The sequence below is a fragment of the Thunnus thynnus genome, chromosome 13, assembly GCF_963924715.1.
Source record: "Thunnus thynnus chromosome 13, fThuThy2.1, whole genome shotgun sequence".
Lineage (NCBI taxonomy): Eukaryota > Metazoa > Chordata > Actinopteri > Scombriformes > Scombridae > Thunnus > Thunnus thynnus.
In genome coordinates, this window is record NC_089529.1 from 30066541 (window position 1) to 30083059 (window position 16519).

Here is a 16519-nt window from a genome sequence, read left to right on the forward strand (position 1 = left end):
GTCATTTGTTCTTTTTTTTTTCATTTTTAGTCATTTCCCTGCAGTGATTTTCTTTGTTTCTGATTCACTTCTTAAATAAAACAGAAAGGTTCTGGTACAGTTATATAATTCGATAGATCAGCTTATTTCAGTGTCTTTATCACGTTCTTTGTGCTGAAATGAAGAAGCTGTATCTTCAATCCAGTTGGTAAAATAAATATATACTATAGCAGACAGGGGATTGATGTTTCCTTTTAGATTATAGAGTTTCCATCCTGTGGGATTCCTCTTCGTCTTTGTCTTCAGTTTTCCTCTCTGTCAGCTCACTTTCTCTGCTGGGCAGCGTTTCAGAAACCTCAGGAATCTTTGACTGTGTGGAAAATCTAGACCACATGTTTGCACCGAACACACACACACACACACACACACACACACACACACACACACAGCTCCAACACTTTTTAGTTTCCTTTACTTTTCCTTCCTTTCGGATTTTTACTCATTTAAACTTTCATTCTGTTCATTTTATACTGAATTTTATTTCAGCAGAGTTCTTGTTTTGAGCTGTTTTGTGTTCAGACGACATTAAAAAACTGATGGATGTGAGAAACGTGGTTGTAGTTTTGTAGAAGAATAAAGGAAAAGGAAGTATGGAAACTTGCCGGTCAACCTGCAAAACAGAATCTAAAATCTTCTCCTGCACAAAGTGGGTTTTTTTTTGGGGGGGGGGGTGAGGGGGACGTAGGAAAAGAGTCACATGACCTGAGTTTCACATGTGGTGAAGTGATCAGAACGAGGGCAGAGCAGCTGCTTCTGTATCTTCAGCTGTCGTGTTTGAATTTCACAGTTTAACATCTGAGTTACACCAAAGTCTCAAGTTGTTTTCTTTTAAGGGAAGTCTTGTGTGTATTCTACATTTTTGCTCTTTACTAAATACTATTCTTCTTGTTTCATACAAAACCCCTGCAGGACAGATTCAAGTGTTGGTGCCGAGGCTGGTTTAAACTTAAAATCTGAACTTCAGTGAAATTCTTACTGGTTTTCAAACTTCTATATGTTCCTTTTGTACAGACTGAAATACGTCTGAAGCACCAAGTATCAAAAACTGTCAACTCAGTACTAGGGATGTGCAGAGATCCCAGTATTTGTATTTGTATCTGTATTTGTGTTTGAATAAAAGTAGAAAGAGGCTTAAAAATCGTTTTACACTTTTACACTTTTAATTTTAGAAAAATGACTACTGAGCTAAAACTTTACTCATTGGGAGGAACTACGATTATTACTTTGCATTTGTAATTTATTGCCTGTTTTACAACCTAACTTTGTGGAAAGGGAACAGTCCAGGTATCATCGGATAATTCGTAATTCATTTGTAATTCAAAAACCAAAAAACCGTAAATCTGTTATTGTTTCAAAACAAAAAAAAAACGTTTTTGGTGTCAGAATCAAATAACGAAAAACCAATCAAACCCGGCCCGTTTTTGGTTTTAGCCGATTCGTTTTATCGTTATTCCTTTTTGGATTGAATATCGAGCAGGTCTGCGGACATTCAGCCAATTCGTTTTTGCATTTGAAACCAAAAACTGAAGTCACGTGGCTTTTGTTTAGTTTCCCAACGAAAATCCAGAAAACCAAATTCAAAAGCAAATTTGGTTTAGAAATCAAGTATTTTTGTCAGTTTTGTACGATAGTGGAAGCGGCTACATTAGCCTACCCATGATCCTCAGCGACCGTTGCTATGGTGAAGACGCCAGCGACAGCCTTAACATGTAGTCAGTATAACATTATGTAGTACTGCAGATTATTGGTTATGATCGGGATCAACGTACTTTACTGTACATTGAACTGTAAAGAAAATAATGTGTGCTATGGACAAAGAAACGAAGTGTATGAAATATAAGAAAGGTGATGAGAGAATAAATTAAACATAAATAATTAATAAATAATTACATCATGTAACAGTGGAGGTTGAATAAAATGCACAATCTAAAGTCCAGTTTGATGAGTGTAGGGCTTAAATGAGGGATGTGAAATGTAAAGTTCAGTTTTATAATCTCGTCTTCATCCCGTTTACACGAAAGTGCGCGGCTGTCGCTGGCGTCTTCATCATAGCAACGGTCGCTGAGGATCATGGGTAGGCTAATGTAGTCACTTCCGCTATCGTACAAAACTGACAAAAACACTTGATTTCTAAACCAAAATTGCCCGGTCCTTTGAATTTGGTTTTCTGGATTTTCATTGAGAAACAAAGAAGGAATAGATCACGTGATTTAGTTTTTCGTTAGTGGTTTAAAATGAAAAAAGGAAAAAACCATGTGACTTCCGTTTTTGGTTTCAAACGCTTTTTTGTTTTTTGTTTTGAAACATAACAGATTCACCCTTTTTTGGGTTTTGAATTACAAATGAATTACGAATTATACGATGATACCTGGACCATTCTGGTTATTCTGGTTTCTGTGAGGAAGTTCTGTATTGTAACATATTCGTTGTTCAATTTGTGTTTGTAGCTACTCTCGAAACGAGGGTTATTTAGTGTTGGATTTGTTATGATCATGTTATTTCCTCCTTTATGTACAGATAGCCATTCATCTGACTGGTTCATTGATATGCCCGTGGTTTTCTGACATGAGTTCTAGTTCCCACATCATTTTTATACATATCTAAGCTTCAAAAACTCAGGTATCCGCCACTTATTTTCTGTTCTAATTGTTTCTGATTTAAATCATCATTTCACCAGTTTAGACTAAGTCGTTGTGCAGCTGCTTGTGTTTAGGCAACATTCAACATTTGACAACTTTGGCTTCTTTTGTTACTTTTTTTTAAAGGATTTTATAGAAAAACACCCACCTGCTCACATATTACCCGTTCCCTAATCATCCTCACCTGCCTCTCATTATCTCATCAGCACTAGTAGCATTTATACCTGCCAAGGTTCATTTAATCCTTGCCGGATCCTGTTCACCTGTTCCTGATTGTCTTTGACTTGCTGCCTGTTTAGATTTTCATCCTGATGTCTAAGCACAAGTCTGATTTCATCACTGTATCTATGATTAAAAGCCTTAAATCAACTCGTACTGTTTCAGTGTCGTACATACCTGTGACGATGTGTTGATAATCATCTCATCTTATTATCTGTACTGAAGCTCAGGTGTCACATCATCACTTCTACAAAAAACCAAAACTTAAAGGAGATTCAGGAGTTATGTAACGTGCTAAAAATCACTTCAGAAGGTTTAAAGGACAGGTTCACAATTTTTCAAGTGTCTTAAACCAGCAGTCAGGTGTCCATGGTAACAGTGAAAGAGGTTTTCCTCACTGTAATCATTCCTCCTGTTCATACTGGATATTAAAAGATTCTTCAAATGTGCTTTCAATGGAAGTGATGGAGGCCAAAATCCACAGTGTGTCCGCACAGTCATTTAAAAGTCTGTGTGAAGCTTCTATTCAGCTTCAGCAGTCTGAGTTAGTCATATCAAGTGGATATCTGACACATTTACAGTCTTTTTAGCATCAAATTCCCTCTTTGTGTTTCCTTGGACAGTGTTTCCCTGTTGAGCTGCAGGTGGAAGTATAGTAACAAAAAGAGGAACTTTGGCACTAAAAAGACTGTAACGTTGAAAGATATCTACTTGATTTGACTCATTTGGACGCTGAAGCTTCATATTAGCTTCAGATAAACTTTAAATACATTTTGTCCTCCATCACTTCCATTGTAAGGTCATTATGAAGGGATCTTCTAATGGTCAGTATGAACAGGAGGAATGATTACAGCAAGAAAAACAGCTTTAATGTTCATTTGGGCTCCTGACTCTTGTTTTAAGACAGACTTTAAAAATTGTGAACCCGTCCTTGAAGTGTGAGCATAAAGGATAAAAACATTAACAGGGCGCTAGCGGCTCCTGCTGGCTGCAAAGCTCATTACACTCATAATAGAAAACATTTGGACAGAATCACCCACCTGATGTTAGACGATTCTTAAAAACTTCAAATTCATTTCTACATCATTTCTTTGTGGTTTCTTATTGAAAATCCAACATCAGTTTTTTGATTCTGAAATGAGAGGTGAATCCAGGTTCTCTACATCGAGTGTTTGGGAGCAACATGTGGTGAAGATTAACAACATTTCCCTTGTAGCGAACAGGTAATGTGGCTATTTTCAAAATTATGTAAGGTTTCCAGTAGAGAATAATTTTCTTCCTCTAAGCAGCAGATTGAACAACAGAATGGAGCAACAAAGAGCCAAAAAATAACCACATGTTGTTTTAAAAAGCTGCTTCACATAATGCATTTAATGAGACTGACATTTAAAAGTGATTTAGCTGCTCAGAGAGAGACAGAGAGCCACTTTACAGACAGGAGGGAATGTAGTTTCATACATACTGTTTACTACAGAGCCCCTAAAGTCCCAAAAGGTGGTAAGTAAAGGCATGATAGGCCTATGCTTTGAAGACCACAGGGGTAACTTGCATTTATAGCTTTTAATAGTTTGTTGATTTCTCAAGTCTTGTGCGCACAAGATAAAAAAAAAAAAAAAAACATCTTTTGGGACTTTAGGGGCTCCGTAGTTTATAATGTTACTTAATAGAAGTTTCTTGATGTGAAATAGTTTCAGTGCATTAACGGGGACATGTTCTGCTTTAGGTGATTTTCTGTTATTTATGCTATATCCTGTTCTGATGTTAAAACTTCAAAACTTGAGGTGAACATATGTATGTATGATGCCTGCAAGTCAAAAGTCAGGGCTTCAACTTACCTTGGCTCTTCATTTGCAAAGTTACCTCTGCTTCCTCCTTGTGAGTCAGATTGTTTGCACATGTCCACAAACGGCTGTCAGTTATATAATCTTTGTTCCTAAGGCTGTTGCTAAGGTGGTTGCTAAGGTGTTTCCATGTGTTGTTCACTCTCATATTTTAGATCTTAGTCAGCTCTAACATGTACGGATGGATCTAAGAAGTTGAAAAGAAGTGAAATCCTGCTACTAGCTTTCTGAGCTTCCTGAAGCTGACCAATCAGAACAGAGTGGGCTCATCAGGAGGCGGGGCTTAAAGAGACAGGAAGCTAAAACGGGCCTGTTTCAGACAGAGGCTGAACTGAGGGGCTGCATAAAGGACCAGTAGAAGATAAATAAGGAGTTTTTAACTGGAAATCATGCAAAGATATTCCAGTAGAGCCCCAGAATAAAAAATGAGTAACTTTTATCTCCTGGAGATCTTGCTAATATGATGATCCAATATGAATATTTGTCCTACAGTGAGCAGGAAGCACAGAATGAAGAACTTGCAATGAAAATAAACATATAAAATATGTCCTGAGGTCATCAACCATCTGGAGACCGAAATAAATTGCACTTAGAGACATGTTTCGTTTCATGGTCGCGTTTATTTCTTTAATCACAAATGACAATATTTAATTTGTAAAATGCACTCCTATGTTGAGGTGTGGGTCAGAGTATTGTCAGTGTGTTTTGAGTAATCTGTCTGATTAACATGATCACGCTAACATGTTTCAACATGAAAAGTAAAAAAATCATGTATCATCAAATCAAACTCAAATATCCACGCACGCACAAACACCTGAATTCCCTTCTAGGACCTGCTAAGAGTGTGTGTGTGTGTGGGGGGGTATGACTTAAGTCACTTTCAGGGACACAAACCAGACTTAAGAGCAGTTGATTGGGGAAGGCTTGTGCAACTGGGGACAAAAGTCGTGTCCCCAACTGGTGAAATGCTGATTTTTTTGGTCAGTGGTTAGGGTAAGACTCCAGGAAATGAATGTAAGTCTACGTAAATACCCCAAAAGTGACATAAGTAAACCTCTGTCTATGTGTGTGTGTGTGCGTGTGTGTGTGTGTAGGTGTGTGTGTGTTATATCGTCAGCTCCTTGGGGTTGACCACCCTGCCGATGAAGAGCAGCGCACCCGAGGCTTCGTCTCGGATCAGGTACAGGAATGGGCGGTCCACTCGGTAGGACAGGTGGCTCGGCGTCGATGTGGTGCTGGCGTACTGGTTCCCCTCGGGCGCCATCTCCATGACGACCTTGTGACTGATGCTGCTGAGCTTGACGGGCTGAGCCGAGATTTTCTCCAGTTCTGTGTCCGCTAGCCAATCAGAGAGATCTGCACGAAGGGAGGTTATGTTAAAACTATTATAAGTTGAAACAGTGACACCTAGTGGCTCTTATTGGTACACTGATGTGAGTCTAAATAAGTTTCACAGGAAATAACCTTCGACTTCCTGTCTACGCTTCTAACATCCATACATCTTATGCCTTTGGTTGAGTCGGTGAGTCCTGATGAGACAACAAGATGAGACAAGAATAGAAAGAAGGAAACAAGAGGACCATGTCGCACTGATCAACACCATTTGACTCGTCAGTGTGGTCCGATATAACTCAGGGCATCAAACAGTGTTTCCAGATTTTGCTGGCTTAGCGTGGACGTAGCTAACAAGCTAACAAACGAGCTAAAGACCCCGTTATTGTTCACTCACAATAAATGCCAGTACATTGACGTTTCTAAATCCATTTATGGCTACATGTGGGAGTGTAAGTCAGTCCACAATGACTGAACCATGCGTATGCACAGCTTTACAAATCTTAAGTAAAAAATGAGTCTGTATATTTCTGTCTTGTAGTTTAAGTCATGAATCTACACTCCTTGACTTGCGTGTTGTGTTGTGGACTCACTGAGGTCGCTGAGCAGCGGCAGCAAGTCTGTGGAGTAGCTGAGCCTCAGGGCGGGCAGAGTGAGGGTCACCTGGGCAGGAAGGAGCGTCATGGACAGGTCCTGCACAAACTCAGCGGTCAGACTCTCCTCCACCAGGGTCATGTTGGAGGTCACGTCATTGGGCAGGAACACAAACATGCTGACAGAGTCCTGCATCTGGATCTGAGCGATCTGAAGGAGGAAGAGAAGACATTTCAGAAAACGGAAATCAGGCTGTTTTTAGTGACATCACCACATAGCGTTCTCTGAATAATGAAGTTTCAACCAATTTTACACATTTTTGTTGTTGTTTCAGAGTAGAAAACTCACCGTGCAGCTCAAATCTGAGTCAACTCCCATCTTTACAGGGTAGTTATCCTGTTGCATCATGGAAACGCGGACAGGTGCTTTGCCGTCCACTCGGAAGTTCTCCAATGTTCCACTCTGACCGAACCGAGTCACCCACTTCCCTGTTTACAGACAGAAAAACGTCCTTACTGATGTCCGTGGAAAAATTGACCACATGGGGCTCAACAAGGAGATTTTTTCAAGTCTGAAAGTATTTTCTTGCCTACTTGTTTTATTTTTTTGAATTTGTTTTTGCTCTGTTTGTCTTCTTCTTTCTTATTTAGTGTGTACGCCCATTTGAGCATTGAGGTCTATGGTATATTACACTATGGTGTTGTGATTTCTATCATGTTGTGACGTGAGTAAATTCACATGTTGGAAAAGTTCAATAATTTTTAAAATAAATTGACGTTTATGCATCCTCAGTTTGTTTCTGAAATTGTAGGAAAATTAATTATGAAATAAAAGATTAATGTGAGGCAGCGCTCTGACATGTTCAAACCAACAAACACACACCAGGTAGCGAGTGTTTGACAGTCAGACGTTTTTGGGGAACTGTGTTGTACCTTTAAAGTAGGCGGCGCTCACAGTGTTCACTCCAGGGATTCGGGGGAGGGCCTTAGCCAGGAAGCGCTGCACCTTCCCGCCCGTCTCCTGAGACACCCAGTCGTTGATTTCTTTCAGGTCCTTGGCTCCACCCGTCAGAGCCTTGGGACGAACGCCGTACTGCTGCTCCACGAGACCGAAGAAGTCCTGCTTCAGGCGAAGTCCTGAGTACGGTCACACAAAGAGACGGTTTAATCAGATATTTTAAGGTTCAGACACTCACCACATTGATTGTGCAGGTGAGGGAAACTAATGGGCCTATGAAGACACAATTTAAACCGAGATTTGATTGACTGAAGATTGTATTTTCAGTAAGACAGTGGCAGAAGACTTTTGGTGAAGCTGCAGAGTCTGTCAAAAACTGTTTGGTACTCCTTCATGTTATGTCACATGTATTTCATAGTATTAGTTTGTGAGTCATTGGGGCCATATGATATCACTGAAGTGTGATCAGATCTGTGCTGAATCCAGAAAAAGACGAATCCAGGTTGTAGGAGGAAGCCGCCATTACTGCTTTTCAGGAGATCCTGTAGAAGCAGTTATACACTCAGCGAGCACTTTATTAGGAACATCTGTGCAATCTAATGCAATCCAATGTCAACAAAAACTGAAAAATGTATAAGCTTCGTAAAAGTAGAATTTATGGCAGAGCCGTTGTATTGGATTGCATTAGATTGCTGAGTGTATGTTGGACATATGGTTTGGTGTAGATTATAATCTCTGAGCTAAATGTTCCTCTGCTCCATGAAATCTATCTGACTGTCTGAAATCTCCATTAAATCCTCATGTTTCATTCTGTGCAGCATGCCAAAAAAGGACGGACTAGGGGCTGCTAAAGATGGAGCAATCTGCCTACATGGGGCCAATGGTGAGCCACCGACCTGCTGATCTCTGTTAGCTTGGTGCTAGGCGTTACATAGTATGAAATGATGCATTTCTTCTGATTACAATTAACTAAGAAATCAGGAGTCTGATGATGAAAGTAAATCCTGCTACATGTAGATAACCTGATATATTCTAAATATGTCTACATCCCATCGCCCAACCCCTACATGAACTCACGTCGTGCCAGGTAGATGCGTGCGGCGGTGCTCAGGCCTTTCCCGGGCGCCTTGACTGAGGCCAGCAGGTCTTTCAGGGTGTTGTGGAGCTGAGGGTCCTGCAGGGTGTGGTACCTCAGAGCCCTGAACAGCTGCCTCTGAGCTCGCTCAGACCCTCCTGAGGGTCAGGAAGGATCATGTTAGCTAAGATTCAATGTGTTTGATAAGTTCATACATATATACTCATCTGCGTATTGGGAGTTCAGGAGAATACAACTATATAAATATTACTGTTAAATCTGCATTAACTGATGTTTTGTTCACTAGTTTTCAGCAGAAACAAGTAGTGAACACTGTCGCATCATCAGCTTTTAAGCTAATATGTTGAACTTGTTAGCAAACGGTTGCTTATTTCCACATCCAGCAGTTACGGAGCAACGCTATCATTCATGTGGAGTTGTGTTTCTGTCCACCTGGTGATTGTAAGTCCAATATTCACTCTCTTTTAGCTCTGTTTCTGCTCTCTACGTGTGCAACATTTGTATGCGTCAACGACCTCCAGGGATATTGGGCATCGCAAGTCTCCGGTACCGTTATTTTGGGGGTCGGGAACCCCTGAGCTAGTCTACAGCTAACTGTGTTTGCCTTTTGCTTCTGGACAGGTAATAATAAGTGGAGCTGTAAGTGTTACTTTCTAAATTAAAATGACAATAATACATTGGTTATAGTACATACAGATGATTGTGTCCTTGTTTCCCAAAATGTCAAGACTCGCTAGGTCACGTTAGCAAACAGTTTTGGCTGTTTATTAGATGATTCTTCAGGGAGAATTTAAGTTTCTGGAGGTTCTGTTCTTGGATTGTTTAGCAAACTTGGAGAATTTTTGTGAAAATTCTTATCCTGTTAGCTGGTTTATCATTCTGGCTGTTTTTAGGGAGTGTTTTATTAGTGATGTTTCCAGATTTTGTCTGTATTTGTGTGATGTTGGCTAACTATTGTTTGTTGAGAGCAAGTTTACAGCATTGTTAATCTATGTGTGTATGAGAGAGTTATTTAAGGTTAGCTTTAGGCTTCCACTACACCCTAAAAATCTTGCTAGCTATCCGAAATGACCCGAAATTTCTGGCCTCCGCAGTACTGTAAATTACATAATTATATGGTAAATGTCTGCATGGTTATATAATCATACAGTCTCAGTTCAAAGTGACTGATGTTGAAATAAACAAGGGAAAATAATGAGAGAGGAGGGAAAATGTGTAGACCAAAGCAAAGAAAATAAACTGAAAACTCACCACCGAAGGGCATGTGAGAAACAAAACTAGTCATGTGACACTGCTGACCACCTGAAATACATTTCAACCAGTCTGGCCAACAAGCCCATACACACCGTGGTGGTCAAAGCCAAAACACCAGTTTGGTTTTAGTTTGTAGTGTGTTTGTGTCTTCACCCATGGACAGTTGCGTCAGCACCGCAGACACACTGATAGGGGACAGGAACACGTTGGTCGCAGTGTTGCGGCTAGCCAGAGCGCGGAACAGGTTGTAGCCGAAGTCCGAGGCGGCGGCGCCCATCTTTGTCGCAGGTGTGGTGAAGAGCTCCACATGTTCCTCCTCCCCGCCCGTCTCCTCGCCTCCCGTCTCCGACTGGAACAGATCAAAGGATTTTGCTGACAGGATGAACTTTACAGGAGGAGGTGGGGAATGAAACATTTACTGTGTTCTGCATACTTACGACATTTTAACCATCACAAAATTACAGAATGTGGTGTGTAAAGCATCATTCAGACCATATTACTGTCTGTAGAGGAGGTGTGGTGATTTGAACGTCTCAGTAATAATTACAGCTGTAATGAATGAACTCACTGCTCCTCCTGTCATTTAAGTCCCGCTGGGAGTGACGTCCTTGTGTTTTAAAGTGGAGCTCTCTGAGTTTTTCTCTCTGCTACATTTTATCAGCATGTTTTTGCTAAACTGACAGATGGAAACATGACAACAGAAACATATGCAGGCATCAGGAGAGTAAGACCTCTTAAAAGCTCATTAGATGAGCTGTTGTAATGTCAGCTGCAGGTAGGAGCTGCTGTTCTCCTTCAGACATGTTTTTTACACCAGATCTGTTTACAGTTTGTCAAATTGTCACCATTAAAAGCCTGCTGATCTAGATAATAATAGGCCGACATGTTGATGTCAGCATGTTTCCATCACCCCCACCTCCCCAAGAGACATAAATCCAGTCTGAATGGGCTTTACTCTGATTGGCTGTCAAAATCATGTAAATGTAGTGTTTAACAGTAAAACCACAATTAAACTTTAACCTGCAGGTAACCATAGCAACACTACTGCTTCATATTTGACTTTTCAAGTCTAAAATGACAACAGACATGTCATAAGTGATTATATGTAGAATACAGGAGCGACTCCTTGGCGTTCACTGCTTTTTACTTAATACAGAGTGGAAACAGGTGACGTTGATACCTGAGCCTGACAGAAGCTCAGGACGACTCCAAACACCAGCAGGAAAGTTGTTCGCTTCATCCTGGAAGACAAAAACATTAATGAAGACATGATTTCCTGCCAATGTAGAAGACCTGAAGGTTTCTGCACCGAAACCTTTTTCAATACCTATGTTTAGGAATAAGATAAAGCTAAACTGCTCAACATATCAATGTTAAATATAATCCGAAGCTAGAAATGGATTCTGCTGCATCAAACCAGGCACTGCTCATTTCCTCAGGCAGAAAGTAAACCAAATCTGACAGAAACACATGTAAGAATGAAAGAAAAGCTTTGGAGGAACGAAAGATAAAACTGCTGGTGACGGTGATGGAAAAGAGATAAATTTATCCAAAACAGTTCTGAAGAAAACTTCAACCTCTGTTTGTGGGACTTTTTGAGATTACAGTCAGAAACACATAACTCACAGGCAGTGTTTTGTATAATTGTCGAGGAACGCCACAAATTATACAACCAGCTAAGACTTCACCACAAAATACAAACTGATGATGCTGTAAAACCGGGCTCAGACTACAGCTCTGGGCAGATTTATCCATGATTCACCCTCCCGACAATCAGAGGAGAAATCTGGTCTGGGACTAGATTATCTTGTCTTTACAGATCCAATCTTAAACCTCCAGAACTGCTCGTAGACTCAACGGAGCCGCAATAGACCAACTCACCGTGACGACACGCTAACAGCAACCGTCAACCTCTGGGTAGACAACTGGTGGTTGATTTGAATTGTGGAGATATCAGAAAACTTGTTTATTTCTGTTGTCATTTTCAGTCGTAACCGTTAACATATATAGTTAAACACGGTGGTCCAAGAAGCTAACGTTTCTGCTTATGTTATGTACGTTGCTGCTTTGCTAGCGATAAACAAATCTAACCAACAGCAACATCTCACTGCTGGCTGCCTTCGTCATAATGGGGAGCCACCTTACTTACAGCTTTACTCATTTATACTTCTTTGTTTCCTTCTTTACTTGCTTAAACTGACATTTATTTTTGCTCTGTGCCATTAAATTGTATATAGGTGATGCAGAGCCCTTGAGGCTAACGTTAGCTAGCATACTACTGTTGACAGATATTAAAACTGACTAACCACGTCTCCGCAAACATGTTTTCATCCAGACTGCTTCCCAGTGAGATCACGTTAAATGGTACATTTCTCCCTCTGGCACGGTAATCTTAATTTATTGTGCCAGGATATTATTTAATATCCTGTAGTGTCTGTGATGCACCGTTATTTCCAAATCTTGTTGTGAGATCACAGAGAAGAACATCTGTGAAGTTTCTCCTTATGTGTGTGTCATGCAACCCTGTAGTCTGAACCCGGTTTAAGGGCCACGAACACAACCAGATCATCTCTCAACAAAACATTTTCCCTTGTAATCATGAAAGAAAATTATAAATGCAAAATTGTGTTTTTCGGTGTAAAATCATGCAGCTGCAACACGTCACCACAGTAAGATAGAAGCTGTGCAGCTCAGTGTTGTTGCTGCTCAGTTAGATAAGATAAGATCATCCTTTACTAGTCCCACAGCAGGGAAATATGCAAGTAGAAGTGGATTTAGATCTGATGTTAAACACTGTTCTGGTATTGAGTCTAGTTTTATAAAACACATTATGTCTAAAACAGTAAAACAAACTGAGGGAAAAAAAGGGGTCTCACATTCACACAGACTTTCTTTTGTTCTTACAAACACATCTGGACCTGGTTCTCGTGGTTTTCAAAACAAGAGTCTGTCATTTGAACCTCAGACCACACACACACACACACACACACACACACACACACACACGGCTGATGGGAAACCCAGACACTCATTTCTCCAGTCTTCCAAACCTCAGAGAGCTTCTGTTCTTTTCTTTCCATCATCTCCCAGAATTCTCAACAGTTTCTCGATATATGTCGTCATTAAATGTTTTATGAAGACAGTGACTCTTCTCAATGGAAGTGAGGATGAGTTTGAGTGGGTGATACAAAGGTTTCAATCTGTTTGACTTGTTAGTAGTTCCACCAGTAGTGGTGGAGGAAGAATTCAGATAATTTACTTAAGTAAAAGTACCATAATGTAAAAAATACACCATTACCAGTAAAAGTCCTGCATGAAGAATCCTCCTACAGTAAAAGTACATAAGTATTATGAGCTTGATGTAGTTAAAGTATTGCAGTAAAAGTACATAAGTATTATGAGCTTGATGTAGTTAAAGTATTGCAGTAAAAGTACATAAGTATTATGAGCTTGATGTAGTTAAAGTATTGCAGTAAAAGTAGTGGTTTGGTCCCTCTGACTGATATATTATTATATATGACATCATTAGATTATTAATAGTGAAGCATCAGTGTTAGAGCAGCATGTTACTGTTGTAGCTGCTGGAGGTGGAGCTAGTTTACACTACTTTATATACAGTTAGCTAGTTTAGTCCCAACCTAGGGGTCGGGCCCCTCCAAAGGGTCAGCAGATAAATCTGAGGGGTGGTGAGATGATTAATGGGAGAGAAAAGAAGAAAAAACAAAGTTCTGATACACTAATCTGTTTTCAGTTTTTTGACTTTTTCTCTAATCTTTGATATTTGCTGAAATATTGGATCATTTGAACATTTATTGAAATGAAAGCATGTGAGAAGTTTAGAGGGAAAAATCACTATTTGGTGGAGCTGTTAACAACTCATAGACATGTGAAATGTGACCCCGACTACACACTGCTTTTTGTAAGACGTCAAAAGCCAAAAAGGTTGGAAACCACTGGTTTCATCTTTAACAATGTGTTGTATTTTAAAAGCTTGTTATATTATCTGTTGTGTCAAAGCTGTCATCTACATCACGTTGATGTTGATGACAGCTTTTTCATGCAGGACTTTTACTTGTAATGAAGTATTTTGCATTTCTGTATCAGTACTTTTACATAAGTAAACAATTATAAACCACAAATCTAAGTGATGGATGTCAGACTCCTGGTCTGCCTCACTTCATGACTGAAACTCTGAACAGGCCTGATGGAGACCTGCAGAGTCGTGCAGCCGACTGAAGACGTGCAGCTGACTCAGCAGAGGACACGTTTCCTGCAGGAACTTGTCTCTAAAACGCACTGGAATGTTTTCTCATTTGTTATTCTGATATCACATCAGAGATTTTTTTTTTTAAACGTTCAGGTCACGACCCCGAAATTATTCCACAGAGCTGCAGAAATGTTGTTCTTGGCACCAAAGTCTTTACAACCCCAAATAACCTCAGTGATTTAAACAATTTGTGTTGATCCAATCCCAAAAAACTAAACTTGTGAGGGAAAGAAATCACAAACGTGTTAAATCTCATAAAAGATATCACACCAACAAACATGTCAAATGTTTAAAAATCTTCCAAATAAAAGAGAATCTAGTGATTAAAGTGTGTTTAATTTGAGTGCTGAGACGGGGGAATGACCTGCTGTGAAATCAGAACTATTATATAAACTGTTCAGTGGAACAGCAGCTGTCTGCGTTTGTTGGCAGGCAGCAGAGTTTGAGGTGGAAAAGCTGAACTGGAGAAAGTTCACTTACTGGAAACACAATCAGCATGTTGGAGACGAAGTGTTTCATCAGTTAAAATGGCTTCATTTCTTTTTAATTTACTGTTTCTTATAGTTTTTGTGAGTGTTGCTCTCTCTGGATAATATTTATGGTTTAAAATCACTTTAACAGACAGATGAGTTTGTTTTGCTGCCAGCCACGTTTCCCATGAGGAACAATAAAGACTGAACTGAATATAAAACTGTCTTTATCTCATCCGGTACGGAAGCTGTTAGTCATTTTTTTCATTCTCAATGACAAAAGATTAAATCTCTGAAGGATCATCAAAAGAAATGTTTTATTTCATTTCGGATTCTCGGTCGAAGTTTCAGCCTGAACAGCAGCAGACTGCTCCGACATCATCCACAACTAAATTAACTGTAAATTAATTTCCACTTATGAGCAAACTTCCGCAGTTACAGTAAAAGAAAAACAAAAAACAAAACAAAATCAAAAGTCGTGCGTAAAAGCGCATAAGACGCGCACTCACCTCTCCTCTGCTCCGGGACGGTCCACGTCGGTCAGACTCTCTCTCACTGCAGATAAGACGAGTTTTCTCCACGATGACGCGCGCGGCGGGCTGTGCGCGTGCTCCTGCAGCGGCGCGCGCGTCCCTGCTGCTGCCAGGTGAGCGGCGGGGACGCGCAAATAATACAGGAGCTGCTGAACGAGGATGAACGAAACTTTACAGCCAAAGACAGAAGACAAGACATGATGTCTTAACTGTTCCAGTGCTGAACATTTAGTTTGTTGTTAACTGTGTATTTTACTATGGACTGAGACTGGGGGAGATTATTTTATTAATGTGTATTGGGATGATTTACATAATTTGATTTAATGGTAATTATATATTTACACAGTACTGTAGAGAACTGATGGCGTCTGATCATCTGCAGCAGGACGACGAGCCCAAACATCCAGCCAGAGTCATAAAGATCTGTCTTCAGCTACAAGAAGAACGAGGAGTCCTGATCTCAACATCATGGAGTCTGTCTGGGATTAACATGAAGAGACAGAAACAGCAGAAGAAGAAGAGAACTGAGAACTGCTGCTGTTTTAAAGACCAAATATTGATTTACTTTAAGGTTTCTGCTGTTTACTCAACTTGAGATCAAGTTAACTGATCAATATCAACTATTCAAATCATCCTCACTTTACTTTTAGTGCCTAAAACTTTTGCACTTTAGCCTACTATACATGTGTGTCGATGTAAAACTACAAAACACATATTTTCATGCATATTTATTGGTTGCTGTGTTTGAATTATTTGGCTTTAATTGGTTTTGGGATTGTTATGAATAGTTTTGGTGTGTGTTATAGTTTTTTTCTGTGTACTACCTACCGGACTAAACATACAACTGATTGGATAATTAACCTGATTGAACAGGACTGACAGCTGGAACAGCTGATCCTCATGGACAGCCAGGACACTGAGACCGTTTTACTGCTCTAGTTTAGCTACCTCAGCTCTGAAGGCATACATCCTGGTGAACGGTGTTTTATTGTTTAGTTTTAAAATAATTGAATCCCTTCAGCTTGTAAAGTATTTTACCTTTGTTACTGTGTGAGTGTTGAACTGCTCTGGTCTCTGTCCTCGGGTCTCTGGACACTGCTCCTCCTTGTGGAACCTGAATAGAAGTCTAGCTATGGAGTTTACTTTTACTGCAATACTTTAACTACATCAAGCTCATAATACTTATGTACTTTTACTGCAATACTTTAACTACATCAAGCTCATAATACTTATGTACTTTTACCGCAATACTTTAACTACATCAAGCTCATAATACTT

General features: G+C 39.9%; 1 protein-coding gene across 1 annotated transcript; it reads right to left on the reverse strand.

Annotated features, from left to right (window-relative positions):
• Window positions 1–5338: 5338 nt before the first annotated feature.
• serpinf1 (serpin peptidase inhibitor, clade F (alpha-2 antiplasmin, pigment epithelium derived factor), member 1) lies at window positions 5339–15370 on the reverse strand. Its single transcript, XM_067608960.1, has 8 exons — window positions 15218–15370; window positions 11152–11212; window positions 10125–10320; window positions 8699–8854; window positions 7597–7800; window positions 7013–7152; window positions 6664–6874; window positions 5339–6094 (listed from the first exon to the last, which is right to left on the reverse strand). Exons 2-8 carry the CDS (start codon window positions 11209–11211, stop codon window positions 5844–5846), a joined length of 1218 nt encoding a protein of 405 aa, XP_067465061.1. The 5' UTR covers window position 11212; window positions 15218–15370; the 3' UTR covers window positions 5339–5843.
• Window positions 15371–16519: the final 1149 nt, after the last annotated feature.

Excerpts from the sequence above, each read along its gene's own strand:
- serpinf1 (XM_067608960.1), bottom strand. The coding sequence starts at position 11,211 with ATGAAGCGAACAACTTTCCTGCTGGTGTTTGGAGTCGTCCTGAGCTTC. Across the intron at positions 8,855-10,124 it reads GCTGACGCAACTGTCCATGG|GAGGGTCTGAGCGAGCTCAG; the intron begins GTGAAGACACAA and ends CCTGACCCTCAG. Across the intron at positions 6,875-7,012 it reads ACTCAGATTTGAGCTGCACG|ATCGCTCAGATCCAGATGCA; the intron begins GTGAGTTTTCTA and ends TTCCTCCTTCAG.